This window comes from Tympanuchus pallidicinctus, unplaced genomic scaffold, assembly GCF_026119805.1.
Source record: "Tympanuchus pallidicinctus isolate F22 unplaced genomic scaffold, pur_lepc_1.0 scaffold3, whole genome shotgun sequence".
NCBI lineage: Eukaryota > Metazoa > Chordata > Aves > Galliformes > Phasianidae > Tympanuchus > Tympanuchus pallidicinctus.
This window is the reverse complement of record NW_026294747.1, coordinates 53,201,684-53,218,682: the sequence shown is the minus strand read 5'-3', so window position 1 is coordinate 53,218,682 and position 16,999 is coordinate 53,201,684. Positions and strand designations below refer to the sequence as shown.

Sequence of the window (16,999 nt, the reverse complement as noted above, 5' to 3'; positions counted from 1 at the left end):
ACATTCCTTTTGACATTTACCTGAGCATGAAAAAGTAACAAGTGCCAAGCAAGATCCTGTATCCTCGTTCACTTGTGCCTGAAACTTAATTACTGTGCTTTGTATTTCAGTTTGCCAGCATCTCAGGGATTCTTGTATGCTTATCTGTGTTTTGGAGATTTTGATCTCGTCAATGTAATTTAGCTATTGTCATTGTCAGTGTGTTTCTCTTAAACTTTCTTCTTGCTTTATAACTGTTCTTAGCTGAAGCTTGCTGTTTCAGTATTTCTTGTTTCACTGTTTGGTGAAACACTTGGTGCTCAAGCAGTGACACTATGGCCAGAATCTCTGCATTCAGCCTCTGCTCTGCAAAAGGAGCAAAGATCTTGGCAGCGGGCTTCTCCTTCTTGTCTCTCTGCCCGGCCCTGACACCGATGAGGAAGGCAAGGAGCTGCCATGGCTCTGCCAGCTGGCCACGCTCCCAAGGAGACAGCCCACCCACTGCGAGGTCAGAGCTCTGCCTCAGCAACCCGGGCACAGAGCAGGAGCAGGTCCTGCTGGCTCTGCTCCATGGGGATTCATCAGGGCCAGGACTGAAGCTGCAGGAGGGCTACAGCTTTCTGTCTCTTTTGTGCTGCTTGGGACATGGCAAAACAGGGAATCCAGCTCTGGCTGTTCCCACTGTGGGTGATGAGGATTGTCCACAAACATTGAAGAAGAGGAAACAGCCTCTGTACCCATATTCATTGGAGGCAAAGTGGAACAGGGGCTGAGTGCCATGATTTGTTGGAAGGAACTAACTGATTGTGCAAATGGAGCCAGCAGTGGATAGCTTTATATAGTGTGGCCCAGCACTCCTTCCCTCTACGTGATGCCCTGCTGCCTGTGGAGAGCCCACAGCCCTCGTGCCTTGAGCTGCAGAGTTAATGGAAGTATTGTGATGGCTGACTGATGGCAGCCAGTTGGGGTTTTGGTGATTAGTGTAACTCCTAACTGAACTCATCTGCTGTCTGAACTCGGTATCCCTAAAAACTGCCCAAATAAGCCTTTGTAGCACCATATCTGCCAAACAGATGCTTTAATCTGTGAAGGAGCTGCTTCAAACTTGTTTTCTTGTCTGCTCTCAAGAAGGCAGTGCTAACCTGTGCTTCGTGATGGAAAGCAGTCAGAGTGAAGTGAGGCTGGCTTTTGAGCCTCTGAGGCCATGAAAGATCTGCAGTTTGAGTAGGCACGTCTGATTAATGAGTGGAAAGTCTCTGTTGTGTTTCTTTACCTAGTGAAACCTCTCAGCTCGCCTATGGCTCACATTGGTGATTAACTAGACAAAAAAAATTAAAAATATGATAAAAAATAATGGAGAGCTGTCTTGGAACCTGCCCTGCTTTCTGCACTGGGCTGCCTGTGCCAGGGACTCATCGCTCTTTCTGAGAAGAATTTTTCCTAATATCCAACCTGAATCAGGTATCTCCGTGTTCTGTCGTGTCTAGGACAGGTTAATTGAAGTTATTATTTAACTGGCAGAGAGAGCTTTCCCTGCTTTCCCTTCACTTTCTTATAACCAAAACGCATGCTGAGTTTCTCCACCTTTTCCCTGGTGATGTTTCTAATGTGACTTGGGATGGCTCGATCTGTTCTGTGCCTGGTGGCATTCCTCCCGTTAGAAGATGGTTGTCTCCCAGCAGACTTGGTTTATAGATGTGAGCTCAGAATTCCTGTAGGCTCCTGATCCCCAATTCCCTGAAGCCTGCACTGAATGAGTGAGGATTTATGTAGCTGCTGGTATAGCGCAGGCATTTCTCACTTCTGGGCTTTTTTTGGCCGCTCGCAGTCTTGGCCAAGTGAATGGCTGCATCCCAGGTGCTGTTATGTAAGGAAGAGCTTCAACGTTAATTGTGTGCCTTGACTTTACGATTTGTTCTGTCAATCTGGACACCAGATGTAGTCTCAGAAATTTCACTGTTGCTTCTGTAAACGAAGAAAACCCGAATAACCAAACTTTATTTGCAGGCATTGGGTTCTAGTGCCTTACTCTGCAACATGCACTCTTTGGGGAAACTTTCCTTTCCTTTTCCTCATGCAGCAGTTTTTCTGGAGAGGTTGCTGAGTGCAACTAACACCCAAAAGTATTGGAGCTGCTGGAGTCAGACAGATGAGAAAGGAAAGTGTGATGTTTCTCTTTGCTGTCCTCATTCTGACGTCCGGCATGGACAGACAGACGGCTGCAATGCACTGTTGCCAGCATGGCTGTAGAGGCCAGCTGGGGTGTGCTGAGCAGGAGATCTCTGTGCAGCCCATGTTCTCACCCTAATGGCTTTCCTCCCCCGTACAAATACAACTGAAGTCATTAATGTTTGTTAAGCCAGGATGGAAACAAACCCAAACAACAACAGTCTACAAAATAATCTGGTTACTCCAGACTGCTTTTTTCCCCCCCCCTCCCCTCTAGTGAGGCAATTAGTCTCCTATTATCCCCTTTTTAGCCAGGCAGCAAACAATAAGCTGGACAACAGCAATTCCCTGGGCAGGGCGGTCGCCTGATCTGCCTCAGTTATGGGAAAGGTGAGCCGCGTTTCCTTGCATCTGACTGTCTGTTAGGATGAATCTCTAGAGAAATTGCTCACCTCTCTGTCTGCCTCTCGGAAAGCCTTGCATGTGTGTACCCTGCTCGTGAGTCACAGTCTGGCTGCTCTGCGAGCCCTCTGTGCCGGTTGCTTTTCCTCTCGGCCCACTGCAGGGTTAACACTTAAGCACTTTGCACGCGTATGCAGCCCAACCCACTCCGACTGATGATGTGGATTGCGGCTGCCGGAAAATTGTGAAGTAATCGGTGGTTTGTACCAATGACAAGCCCATATAGCATTTGTGTGGTGGAGGGGGGAGATTTTTCCAGCCTTGCTCATCTCAATGGTACTTGATCCTAGGAATGGCTCACCCTGTGTGATGGGACAGTGCTGCAGAGCAGGGACTGCGCAGTACAAGTAAATGCATTGAAATTCAACACTGTGAGCCTCAACGCAGCTTGTCCAGGGTGATCTGGGCAGTGTCTGTGTTTCTGTAATTGCTTGCAACACAAGTAATGTGGAATGGTGTCCTGTGCTTGGTAAGGGCTGTGGCTGTGCCCATGTGCAGGGCTGGGGTTGAGTGTAGCTATGGAAAGGCACTGGCTGCCCCTCTGTCGCTGCACCATTACCTGCCCAGCACCCCAAAGTCAACGATGGGATGGGAAAGTAGTAGGAAAAGTAGTATTAGCAGGAAAGTAGTGCCATGCTCCTGGATAAGATGCCACAGCAAGAACGCTTATCCTTAGCTTATAAAAGCAACTCTGCTGGTAGCTTAGCAGCTAAACATGAGCACATTCCTTTAAAGATTCAGGAAAAAACAGAGCCCAGATCCACATGCTATTTCATTTCTGCACATGAAGTAAAAGCCACAGGCTTGCTCATCAGATGCCAGAAAAAGCTCCAGCTGCCCAGGGCAATTGAGGACAAAGGAGCTCTGCTGGTAAAACCAGCAGCCACCGCGCGTCTGAGTAACGCTTCATTGGTGTCAGAGCTCCGGCGTCTCTGGAATGAAAGCAGCGTGGGCACCAGAGTTGTGGGGCTGTGGGGCACCTCCCCTTGAGACAGAAAGCAGTGCTCTCTGAATAAATTTGCTGTACGGCCACATCTATGGGTGCGCAGCAGGAAGTGTTTCTGCCCGATCCCCGAAGCTGGGATTAGCTCTGGGGCAGCTCCTGCTGCATCCAAACATCATATTGCGTGTCAGCTGCTCCCACTCTCGTGTCTGGGCAGAGCTGCTATGGCAGCATGCTTTGGTTGCTGTGGGGGAATGAAAGCTGTTGAGAAGGGTTTTCTTTTTGTTGGGCGTTTTCTGTTTTAAGCCATTGCAGCCATGATGCTGGCGCCAGGAGGGACCACAAGCTCTTGATCAGAGGGCAGAGCACCAGATCCTGAGGGCCAAGATCTCTGTAGCAGGGCTGGCTGTGGAGGCGGGCATGGGTGGGGAAATGCAAATAGTACAGAAGAAGGGGAAGGAAGCTGGGTTTGCATTTCTTATCATAATGGTGCTTCCCAAATCACCACAGGGACGATGTGGGGTGAAAAGTGAAAGTAGCCATGTGTTTGAAAGTTGGTTCCCAATGCAAATGGAATTCTTGATGTGAAAGTGGTCTCTGTATCAAGGTGCGGATAGTTTCCTTTTGTGGTCCAGCCCAAAGGATGCTGCTGCATCCCCATACCTCTCTGCTCTCACAGCTCCACTGTGAAGTCAGTTTGCATGCAAAATCATAAGAAGATTTGCAAACCACCTGTAAAGTAAAACACTGTAAGGTCTGCTTGAGAACAGAAGTAGGGGTCAGATAAACTACATGTGTATATAGTGTTCCTAAAGTGCAGGGAGGATACAGGTCTTCTGTTATTCCTTGCCTGTATAGCCTATCTAGAAGAGTTTCAGAAATTCATAAGTTTTAATATATCTTTTGTGGATGATGCTCTTTGGCATGTGAAAGTTAAAATAATTTGCTTTTTGTTCCTTTTTCTTAGGTCAATAGTGAGTCCTACTTCCCCTGAGCTTCTGTGGTCTTCCATTAGCAATTATTTATTGATGGGGAAAGTATCTGAAAACAGTAGACTGATCTGAGAGTAGCTGTACTTCCTTGTGTAGGTGGGTCTGGAGTACTTGATGGCAGAACCCACTGGAATTGTCAATAACATTAAGAACTGCTTTCCTGCCGCAAAATAGAAATATACAGTTGTAGGTGAAATGTGCTAAACTTTGATGGGGATGTGAGCTATAAAACAAAGCACTTTAGATGTCACCTGGGTTTTTGTACCTTTAGCAAGGGCAGACAAAAGGTTCTTTGAAAAACATCTTGCCCTTCAAGTTGGCTAACTTTTGTATTGTAGTAGAAAATGCATATTGTTGTGCAATTCTGTCCTGTTCAGATGCAGTATGTTCAATTTTGAGTTTTGATCTGGTGTGACATCATCACAAAGTAAGCAAAGATTTGTTTTCCCTGTTGTTTCTTGTCTTCTTAGATTAGAAGTAAGGTCAGTGCAGATCTAATTCCTGTAGAAAGAGATTTATAATTAAAAAAAAAAAGAACTTAGTAAAGGCTTATGTAAAGAGGAATCTGAGAGTTTCAGATCTTCCCTAGTTAAAATAGTAGAAGCTGTGATTCCTGAAATCCGGTATTGGCCTGAAGAGGGTGAGTTAAGACCAGTCACCAGATACCTTCCAGTAATTGAGGTGTCCTGGTCCTGAAGAGAAGAGTGAGCACATGGAGTCACAGTGTGAACTGACTCTGAGTCAGCTTTCAGCTGACTGAAAGACACATGGGCAACATCTCCAAATTTCCATCATACTTAGAGCTTGCTGCACTCTGAATTTAGTCATTGTTCCCGTTCCTATCCTAAAAGTGCCCTTTTGTGCCTCTTGCACATAAACTTCCTAGTCTGCTCCATGGTGTTGATACCTTGTTTATTACATGATGAAAGGAAAGGGGCCCTGGGACAGAGCTTATTTTTCATTTTCTGATTCGTTTCCTACGTTACAGGAGTGGGGAGCTGGCAGCTTTCTGAGCATGCTGACCACGTCAGCTGAGCATCGCCTGCAGCTCTAAGTTACTTCTGCTGTGCTTGCCATCAAGCAGAAAGCTAAGGCACCTACATTGGAAGCTTAGTTGGCCTTGCCAGCTGGTAAATCAAATTTCAGAGGGGTTGAACTGCTTCAGGAAAGCACCCCTCTCTCTGTGCTAGCTGAAGAGGGAGTCCTGACCAAAGAGTCTCATAAGTTAGGTACCTGATGTGAAGCAGGGACAATTGTTCATGGGTGGCTTTTGTTTGCGGCCAGCATGGTACTCAGTGAGATGCATCTCATCACTGTCATCATGATGCAAAGCTGAGAGGAGTCCCCAGAAGTGGCAGTGGAATTGCAGGGAACTAGGCATACCCAGCCAGGAGTTTACCTGGCTCTGCCCTGCTTATCCAGGGTATGTGGGCTTCACACAGCCTAGATTGAATTCCTTGTAAAGAGAGAACAGCAACAGTAAACCACATGAAATGAGAAACTAAATCTTGGAATAATGAGCCATTCACCACACTCTTGCAAATACTTCTTCCATCTGATTTCACTGTTGCTGTTTAAGTGATTGTTGTGGCAAAAAGCAGAGAGATCAGAGCAGTGAGGAGGGCACTTTGTTTGCTCACAGATTCACTGGAGCCTTAGAAAAAGGAGTCGGTGCTCTCAGCAATGACCATAAACATCTAAAGACAGCATCTCCTAGGAAGCATACTTAAAATCTGTTCTGCTGGGGCCAGACAGTTGTCCCTCCTGTGCAGGGCTGGGACATCTGCGTGCTCTATGCCCACAGTGTGTCTCTAGCACCGAGACTGCTTTTTCATTGTGTGCAGGAAAATTCTGTGCAATTGGTGTGATTTTGCAAACTGTCCGTTCTGTCCCAGTAATGCTCCTTCCAGAGTTAATAGTAAATTTAACAGTGGAAATCTACAGGCCAAAGCAAAGTGCTTTTAAGAAATCCCCTCTAAAAATACAGAATACTCTTGCCTTCAACATTGTTCATTCCATTACAGAAAGGAGCTTAGTGCCTATAGCCTTAGCTTCATAAATCTGGATCTGTAATTCAGAGCCTTAGAAAGGTTGTTGTTGTTGTTTTCCTGAGGACTTAATCCAAAATTGACTGAACATGATAGGACATCTTCTGCTGTTTTCCCAAGATTTGGGGTAAGGGTCAGAGTAAAGTCAACCTTAGCTATGTTATACAAATATGAAGAAGTCTGACAAGACATACAGGTTCAGTGCGGGAGTGTCTTCTTCCCCACTAAGTGCTGTTGGCATTACAAATGCCCATACAGATTTGTTTGCTGCCCAGGCTGTTGCTAGAGGCAGTCTGCACATAAAATCATGATGGATAGTGCCTCTTTTTTTTTTTTTTTTTTTTTTGTCTTTTTTTCCCTTTTGGTGTTTGCTGAAGTGTGTTCTCCTAAGACTGAGCGTGGGGAGGGTAGACTTCATGAGCAGCTGTGAGATTAGCGGTGAGCGCAGAGTCACTTGGGTTTGAACTACTGACTAATTCCCATAGGGCAGGATTAGTGGCAGGAGTGGTGACACGAGGATATCTCAGTGTGCTGCTGGAGAGAGGAGCCTCTTGAGCAGTGTGAGCCTGTACTGATCCTACAGGGACGTGGCCTCAGAGCAGCTCTGAGATGGGCTGTGGGTAGCTGGTGTTGATCTCGTTGGGTAACTCTTCTATCTGTCTGGAAGGACTGGGACCACGTTGTACTGCAGACATAGGCCTGGTTTTATTTTAATTTCTGTATCAGACTTTGAGTCAGCACTGCTCTATTTTTGTCAAGGTGACATAACAGGCATATGCTTTTTAGTCTTTCATGGCACCATCCATCATAAATCCACCTCTTAGTCTCGTTCGTGCATTTAGGTCTCAAGTCTGTCATATGCCTCCTCTGAAGACTTCAGGCAAAGGGACTCACAGAAAGAAATGTTGTAGTTTGGATTTGTGTTTTTTTCTCTTTCCCTCTTTTTTTGGCAGGGATAAAATAGAAGCTCTGTTGGGAGCAACTCAGCAAATGATGATTTCTGGGCCAACAGATTCCGGTGTTGCTGCCCAGTGGGACCAAGGAGTCTATCACAGGGCTCGGCACTCTGCCTGGCAGCTCATCCGGAGAGCTGTATGTGGTGTGCATACTGAGGACTCGAAGCCTTTTTGTATCCACCTCTCTCCTTCCCACAGTAAATGAGACATTTACTTTGGGATTCTGGGAAACACCTGGAGTGTAACTCCTCTTTCCTGACAAGAATACCACATAAAAGTGCTGCAAATAATATATATGCACATACATGTATATAAAAAAGAAAAGGTCCGCACACATGTGGACATATAAATACTTAAAGGTTGCACCATCTTTGGGATTACGTAGCAATCTCCAGCGCGTCTGTGTTTCAGCAGTAATGGCCCCAGCTCTCTGCTGCCTTTCACAAGAATGTCTTTCTGCCCTTGTAAAGCTGCCTGTGGAAGCTTTCATTAGCTGCCGTGCATATGGTAAAGGTGAAGCTCTTATAGGTGTGCCTGACCCTGAGGGCACTTGGAGCAGCTTTGGAGTCCCCCTGGATTTGTGCCCCTTGAGTTCAGACCCACCAATGTGATGGAAGGTGTGATTACATATTGCGGTGTGCCAGGGGTTTTTGTTGTCTATACAAGTATACTTTAACCTACCACTCTAATTTAACTGGAGGGTGGATCATGCCTGTTCATCTCAATACCAATGAAATCATGTCAGTAATTGTGTTAACTTCCACAGGTACTTTTCCGATGTGCCCAGAGGGAGGGAAGGTGGGATTGCTGGTGTTTCAAACCAGCAGGCATCCTGGATCCCGAGCACTGCCAGCTTGCCAGCTGCTTTGCTGTAAGAGAAGTCAGCCACATGGGCATTGTTTCATCTCCAAAGCAGCAGCCCAGGGAATGTGGGTTCGGGACTGGTCACAGGAACAGGCTTACAGAGAGCCCCTGCCAGCAGGAAGGAGTTGGGCACAGGGGAAGCCTGGAGTGCCATTCCCAGCCCATCTCTGCCAGAAAACACGCAGTGCTGCCTTTACTGGGGCTGGTGGCTTGCAGAAACTTGTGCTTATGCTTGGAGGGCTGCTTGACTGTAAGATTAAAACGTAATAAAAGAGCACTTCTGGATGCAAGTGTTTGATGCAAGATCTTAGTCTGAAGTCCAAGCAGCCAAGCAAGGATGCTTAAGGCTTAATCAGTCTTATCCCAGCTAGTGCATAAGATTGATGCAGAGTGCCTTTGAACACACTGGTGGGCACAGGTACAGGTAGGTATGAGACCTTGCACAAGTTCAAATACCCATCTGCCCTCCAGAGCAGTCCTTGGCCATGTGCTTGGCATGAATTTCCCAAAGCTCTGTGTCTGGGCCCTAACGTGAGCACAAGTTGCATCACTGCATGCCAGCCTGGTGTCTGCAAGAGCCTGTATGGAGGCTGGGTGCCCGTAATCCATTGTGCCTTTATTCTACTGCCCAGGCAGTTTTTACTCATTCAAGCCACTTAGACTGGATCTTAGTTTTATTCTTCGATTTTGATATCATACTTCTGTTTTCATTTGTTTATGAGAAATTCTGTTCTGTTTGGAGCAATTGTGCCCATATTTATGGACACTGAACACCTAGATGCAGGCAGCTTTGAAAAATAACTTCTGGATGTTGTAACAGTGGAGAAGAGCACCTCTCTCCATTTCATTCCCGCTTTCTTGTAATTGTGAATTTACTTACATTTATATGGAGAGCTTGCCAGTCTTCCTTGGTTGCTGTCCTTGGTTGTCCCATGTTAGCCTGAGTTTGCCACTGCGTCTCAGAAGTTGACTGGAAACTAGATGGAACATTTTCTTCACCCAGGAGAATGTTTTTCAAGAAAGTCTGGAGCTGAATTAACATTTTGCATTCCCTGAGCTGTGTTTTGGTGCAACTCCATGCAGTACCTGAAGGATAGAACATGCAGCTCTGACATCTTTTGCTACGCTTAACTGTGAAGCTGAGGCTGGAAGAGATCAAGACTAAATCCCAGAGGGATTTGAAGACATAGTAGTGGGTGGGTAAAGCAACACTATCTGTTTCAGCGACACTTACTATCTCAGCATGTCAAGCTGTTGTACAACAGTGCTGTATGATACCTTCAGTTCTTCCTTCAGTTCTGCTCCCAGGAATCAGTGCGATCCATAGGCACTGTAGGATTGCTCAGGCTGTAGTGATTTTCCCCTTTAAAGCACCATAAGAGTTGCATTGGAATAAGCCTCTGAGGCTGAAAGGGAGCAGTCGCTCTTCATTTCATTCAGCAACAAACCTGAGGCTTTCAAGCTGCTTTCCCAAGTGCTACACAGCTTGATCTTTTTCTGATCTCTGGTTTGTGGCTTCCTTTTTCAAAGGCTGGTAATCTGGTTTTTCATTTGCGATTTCAGTATTTCTCCCTATTCTAAAGCTGTGGTTGTTATTGGAAGAATGTGGGAGGTGCGAATCCTTTTCTGTGAAGAAACTTTTAAGCAACAGTGAGTTCTATACAACCTAAGAGTTGTGGGATTAGAAATAAATTGCTTCAATTCCTTAATTCTTTTCCCAGACTTAATTCTTTAAGAATTAAGAATTCTTTAATTCTTTGGAACAGAATCTGGATGTCCTTATTCCAAAACCAGTGGGAGATGGCATTGTGAAATCAATTATATTCTTGAAGTTTGGCTGGTGAACCCCCAAAACTTAGTGTGGAAAGAAGGAAGGAAAGGAAGTTTCAGTTGGGCCCAAAATGATTGTTAAAATCATTTTTGCTGCTCAAGAGAATTCTGGTTTCAGGTACCACAAGATATTTCAATTTTGGTGTTATGCAAAGGAAAACTCTGAATGTTGTTCACAGAGGTATTTAGGACTTTTGTCAATCAGAGGCTTCCTCCTGTTCTCCTCATTTAGTCAAAGTATTAGTGTAAATGTGTTGTCCACAGTACATATTTGTAGTAGGTCCTCAAGCTGGAAAATCCTTCCCCTTAGGTAAGTACCTTAACACCTGCACTGCTCTGTCTGCTGTGTCTGTTTCATTCTCCTCCACTGAAGTTGTTTCATTCTGGAAAAAGGAATTACAGTTTCACTGGAGCATCAGGAGATGGAAACATGTATTGCTCTGGCTAGGAAAGCAAGCAATAGAAACACATTTTTTCTTCATCGTAATGGAGATTTTTGTATTTCTGCAAGGTAAAATGATTTCAGCAGAAGAGGTGGAGAAAAATCGAAGTCTAGTCCCTGCATGCAAAGGAGGTTAAGAGCACATTTGCTCACTCCAAAGGAATATCTAAATTACTTTGCATGCTGAAGACTGAAAAAACCAAAATGTTCCCATTCAGGAATGCCAAAAAAATAAATCATGTGGCTAATTCTGGGTTTGGGTATTTTATGGTATATATGCGATATAAATGTATATTTGTTCTCATTTGGCTGGAGTGTAATTCTCCTTGCAGCTCCCTTTGTGTCTAGCTGTTGCTATATTGTATCCACATCTTTTGTGACTAAATCATTTGCCTTGAGATGGGATCTCTAGACTTTTATGAGCTTTAAACTGTGCTTTTGGGATTTCCAAACCTAGGAGAACCTCAACATGAGGCAATTGAAATGGGAAGCCAGCTGCTCCTGCAGAGTTCCTTATTGCATGCATAGCCCTTGCAACACCGAGTGCCGAAGCCAGACGAAGGAAAAAAATGCAAAGGTTCATCCTTTAAAATACATTTCTAAGTCACGAGTGAGGCAGTCTGAGCAGAGTAAGAGGCAGGTACTTGTATAACAAACACCTCTTCATTGGCAAAACTCACTGGTGCTGGGAAATTGTATTTGACATGTCTCAGAAAGGCCTGGATCATCTGCCATTGTAATAGCATTTTTTACAAATGTCAGACTGAAGTGGCTGATGTGTGAAGATGTGTGATGTGAAGAACACCTCTCTCGGTGAAGGACGCTTAGGCAGCTCATTTTGTCATTTCTTCTGGGTCTAGAATAAAACGATGCTGTTAACCCAAAGTACCATAACTGCGTGTGAGGACAAAGGCTGCCTTTCTGAGTTGGGATGAAGTTTGTTTTCCAGGGGAAGGTTGCCAGTGAAAGGTTTAAGGCAGAGCCCCATCAGGACCTTAGAAATGCAGTCCTCAGAGAACCTTTCTGCCATTCTTGCTTCATGGAACTGCTAAAAATATTGAATGGAAAATGCAAGTATTAAGGAAATGAGGTAGATTTGGGCCCTATGAGCTGGATGGCTTCCAGTTTCATCAGCTTCCCGGAATCCTTGTTGCTAAAATGAAGAGCTCCTTGTAAATCTTGGAAACCTGTCTGTGTTTTTCCTCTCACATGGCCACACTGGTTCATGTGCTGGGATGCATGGGAGAGCTGTCAGCATACAGCAGCCAGTACAGAGCTTACGGCTGCTGCAGTCTGTGAAGGCAGTGAAACCAAGGCCCAGCTCGATGGGAGGAGGGACCTGCTCTAGAGTTGCATGGCCAGGCCTTGCTGTGGGGCCAGCCCACAGACCTGCTCCATAAGGCCTTCTTTGTGGGGCCTTATGGAGGCTTGGCCAGCAAAGAGCATTGGGAACTCTGTTTGGTCATAGGAGAGAGTCAAGCAGCAGAGAGGCCTTGCGCCTGCAGCACCTCCTGCCTTCTCAGTGCTGCGATGAGGGCATTGCATCGTGCAGCCAGCAGGGAGTGCAGGCCCTGCCATTGCCAGGTTCTTGCCTCTGCTCCTCAGGCTCTGCATGAGGGACTGAGAGGGAATGGTCTTAGGCTGTGCCAAGGGAGGTTCGGATTGGATATTAGGAGACATTTGTTCCCAGGAGGAGTGGTGGTGCAGTGGCACAGCTGCGCAGGGAGTGGTGGGGTCCCTGGAGGTGTTCCAGAACTGCAGATGTGGATTCTGCGCTGGGGATGTGGGCAGTGGGCATGGAGGGGGTGGGCTGGGGTTGGACTTGGAGATCCTGGCGGTCTTTTCCAACTGTAGCGATTCTGTGACTCTACAACTGTAGCTTCATTTAGTCTGTGTACATAGCTGCGTTTCTTCTAGCTCAGGTGTAACGAAGGTGTGTTTTGAGATGTTTCCTAAGCACTTCAGGACATGGCGGATGTTTTGGGGAGTGGGAGGAGGCCTGGAAGGGGGATCTCCAAGCAGGTTCACCAAAATTCTCCTTCTGGTCACGTGGTTAGGTGTACCCTCCCTAAAAAGTCAGGCCTGCCCAGGGCTGAAAAGGCATTTGCTGCATTTAACACCAAGCCAAGAATAAACCATGCATTTCAACCACATCACTGCAGATTCCTGGAAACAAGGCCTGCCCTTATGCTTGGAGGGCTTCCCTGCTCTGCCAGTAACCACAGGGAAAAGCAACAACAGCTTTGACTGTAAACTGCTGTTGAAGACGTACTGTCCTGGATGAGCACGTACAATACTGCTCATTGTGCTCACCTAATCCTTCGCCCACACGGCTTAACGGTTATGCTTAATTCTGAGAAGGAGAAAAATAAGTATCTTCTGCTGAGCAATCCCACCCAGAGCAAATAGTGCAGTGTAAGACAAGCATGGGCACTGTCCTCGACCTCCAAATTTCACTGGCCACCAGATAGCCAATGACCTTCTGGGAAGGGCAGCATCCTGACAGAGGGGTTTTCACTGGCTTCTGTTGCTCTGTCGTGTTAAAGTTGGAGAGAGGGGATGTGTGATCGTATGATTAAGATCTTGAACTGATATTCAGGAAGTCGGTGTTCGGTCTTGGCTCTGGCAAATATGGGCAACTCTGTGACCTCTGTCCCTTGCTTACCCAGCCATTTAAAAGAAGCTGATAATAATTTTTCGTATCTCTTTAGGGCAGGATGTGGTGAAAAGGTGAGAGAGCTTGTCTCAAACTCTACAGAGGCTTCTGGTGGTAGTGTGGGCTGTAGAATGCTAATGCAAAGCATCAGTCAACAACTTGATTTTCACTTCGAGAGGATAGAAAATGAGCAAGCTGGTTCAGATTTCAGCTCTCTCACAGATCTTCACATTGGTATGGAATGCCACCTGTGTTCCACTCTCCTCGTTGCTCTTCCTTTCCAGGAAAATAGATGTCTAATCAGAGGTCAAAATTGATTAGATTTCCAGCATGGATTTCATAAAAAGGGGCCCTGAGACCCTCAAACAATTAGATTTTTTTGTTTCGATCTGGGCACCCAAATGAGTTTGAAATGGGCTTTGTCTAGGCCCATAAGCCTGTCATCCATGTCAGTAAAATATTGACACTTCCCTGTCTCAGAGCTTCTGTGAAGGCTGTGCAGAACTCTTGGTCAAGGGTAGCCTCAGCTGAGGTAGTTACTGTGAGTGAGCTGTGACCTGGAAATTCATTCTGTATTGGAGATGTTTAAATGCATCTTGTGCAGGAAGCAGCATAAACTTTTATTTTAGTATGCTCAACTACCAGGATGTTTTTGGACACTCATTGATGCAGATTTTCTCCAAACTGTGAAGAAAAAAAAATGTGACCTATTTGCACTCCCATCATAGTTGCTTTTCTCCATCTGTGATGGTGCCTAGAGCCTGTCTGACAGCTGAGAAGCAGAGGTGCCAAGAGCTAGTATGTATTTTTAGGAAGGCATTGCCTAAGTCTGCAGATGACCTGTACTTTCTGGTCTTGTTCCTGACGATGCTTATGACTGCAGGCTATTCCCTAAGGCATTCTCCCTGATAAGCTTCCTGAAGACTTTGTCGTTTTGGCAGCCTTATTTTTGATGAGGTGCTTCCTGGCAGTTACAAGTGATGTATTGGAAAATGTGCCTTTCTGCAGCTTGTTCACTGATGGCATTTGGCTCCAGGACTTTCATGGCAGGGAACAGGTATGAAACAAGGATGCCCCTGCCCTAACGAGCACTATGGAGGGAAATAGTTGATTGCATTAGCTGCTGGAAGGGGAGCCGCTGGGAAGACTTTAAAGACGACAAGTATTTGTGGGTGGGGTTTATCAGTCAAGTTTGCCTCCATGCAGGGAAGTTTGGGAGCTACACCATCAGGAGCTGAGAGGATGTGCTCCCCCAGCACGGTGCTTTGCCAAATCACAGCGTGTCACCTGTATGGCGTTTTGCTGCATCACGGCATCATTACCCAATTCGACAGCTCTGGCAACCTCTGTTCCTCTGAGCCTCAGATGTGAGCGAGCAGGAACTCTGCTGGTCAGGCCTGTGGTGTGTTTGGAAAGCCATGTGGGCAAACATGTGTGGCACCTACCCGTGTTAAATGCAGTTTGGCAGAAAAGTGTTCGTTCCTCCCTCCCTTTTGTAAGAGATGCATCAAAAGAAGACCCCTCCTGCGTGACTTTTGTTCATTTTACTTCTATTTTATTCTTAATGACGATGAGGTTTGTCCAGTTTACAAGTTAAGCTTCTGGGGCCTGGGATGCTGCCTCCAGTTGTGCTGGGGCTGCTCCAAGCACGTAGCAACTTGTCTCGTTGCAGGGACTTGAAGCTGGACAATGTGCTGCTGGACCATGAGGGACACTGCAAGCTGGCAGACTTCGGAATGTGCAAGGAGGGCATTCATGATGGCATTACCACAGCTACCTTCTGCGGTACACCAGACTATATTGCTCCAGAGGTATGAGGAATCTTCATTTGGCCATGAAATGTCAGTTTCGAGCAGCTGGTCTGCTCTCTGGTGTCTTTAGTTAGATCTTATTTGGCTGCAGGGTGCATGGTTTCCTACTAGATGCATGCTTCTGTTACTGGTCCCTGGTGCAAGCAAAACATGAGGCACCAAGGTAACCATATCTTTTTCTTAAGCAAAGGTGAGGTAGTGGAGCTACAACTGCAAAAACTCTTGAGGAAGAGGCACATACAGATCTTGGCCCAGCTTGATTTGAAAGGACATCCCATTCTCCCTCATTTCTCACTTCCTTTTTCTAACTTATCCCCTTCCCTGTTGTTCACCAACCTCACTACAAAATTAATAAACAGCTCTTTAAGGGACATCTGCCCTCCAGATGCTGACAGATGTTTTGACAGGGTTTCAGATCCTCCTTTCAAAACAAATGAATTTTTGTTTGTGGTTGGTGTTTGTGCATTTCTCACACACTCATGCTCCTTCCCCACTCCAGCTGAAAGTGCTGCTGTTGGAGCTGTGCAAGCATCTCATTCCCAGGGGCAAGGAAAGGGCAGTATCAGCTCATGCAAATGGCTGCTCTGCCACCTCTGAGGCTCAGATAGTTTAGCTGAAATGTCTTTTTTCCTCCTGATAAACTCTAGCATCATTTCTAAGATATTGTTGACCCAGTGAGCAGCCAGGCTAGTTCAGTCATTTAATAGAGCCGATGTACCTTAATGCAGATCAAGGGGTTCCCAGTTAGAAGTTCATGTGGACATCCAGCCAGCATAGCAGAGAGAACCGTTAGGGCACAGCAAGAACTTCTGCAATGTTTCCAAATGTCTTTTCCTCTCTGGCTCAGTTTAGGAACCTGTAGGGGTGACATGTCATTCTCGTCCCCTTTCCAGATTCTACAAGAGATGCTGTATGGCCCCGATGTTGACTGGTGGGCCATGGGTGTGCTGCTGTATGAGATGCTGTGTGGCCACGCGCCCTTCGAGGCGGAGAATGAAGACGACCTCTTTGAGGCCATTCTGAACGATGAAGTTGTCTATCCATCATGGCTCCAGCAGGACGCAGTGGCAATCCTCAAAGCGGTGAGTTCCCTTTGCTGTCTTCATTCTGTCCTGGCTTTCTTCAGACTAAACCTAGCCAAAAGAAACAGATCTGGAGGATGGGCGCTCAGAAATCGCGGTTTCCCTGACCCTGGCCCTTTTTTATCTTGGGCTGAAAGATAAACTAAAAAAGAATATCCTGCCACACTTCACTATGCTTTCATAGTTATGTCCTTTATACAGTCCAGCAGCCAGCTTGGCAAGCAAAGTGTGTACTTATCTGCCTTTCTGGGCATTCTCTTGCTGGCTTAATGATTTACAATGTATGGTTATCTTCCAGAACAGAAGTAGCAGGTATATACAGTATTACCAGCAGTGACTGTATGATAGGACAAGGAGTAGCAGTTTTAAACTAAAAAAAGTAGGTTTAGATGAGATATGAGAAAGAAATTCTTCACTGTGAGGGTGGTGAGACCCTGGCACAGCGCGTCCAACAAAGCTGTGTCTGCCCCATCTCTCAAAGTGCTCAGGGCCAGGTTGGATGGGGGCATTGAGCAGCCTGGTCTGGTGAAAGGTGTCCATGTCCAAGTGAGAGACTAGAACTAGATGGTCCTGAAGGTCGATTCCAGCCCAAGCCATTCACTGATTTTGTGATTTCGGTGTGACTCAAGTGTTAGTGAAGTGAAGACTTCCTGATAATCCTTTGTTCTTACTGTTGATACTATCAGCTTTCCCCTGGAGACCACTGCCTACCCGTGTACATAAGGTTCTGATTTTTGTTTTTGGGGGAAAAAAGGGAGGGTCTGT

The 16,999-nt window shown here is 46.1% G+C and overlaps 1 protein-coding gene across 2 annotated transcripts in view; it reads left to right on the top strand.

Annotated features, from left to right (window-relative positions):
- PRKCH (protein kinase C eta) overlaps positions 1–16,999 on the top strand; it is a 131,450-nt gene that overhangs the window by 73,218 nt on the left and 41,233 nt on the right. For both annotated transcript variants that reach the window (XM_052696103.1, XM_052696102.1), the window contains exons 11-12: positions 15,014–15,152; positions 16,046–16,234. In XM_052696103.1, the coding sequence (XP_052552063.1) occupies positions 15,014–15,152; positions 16,046–16,234 (328 nt within the window). The remainder of the gene's footprint in view (positions 1–15,013; positions 15,153–16,045; positions 16,235–16,999) is intronic.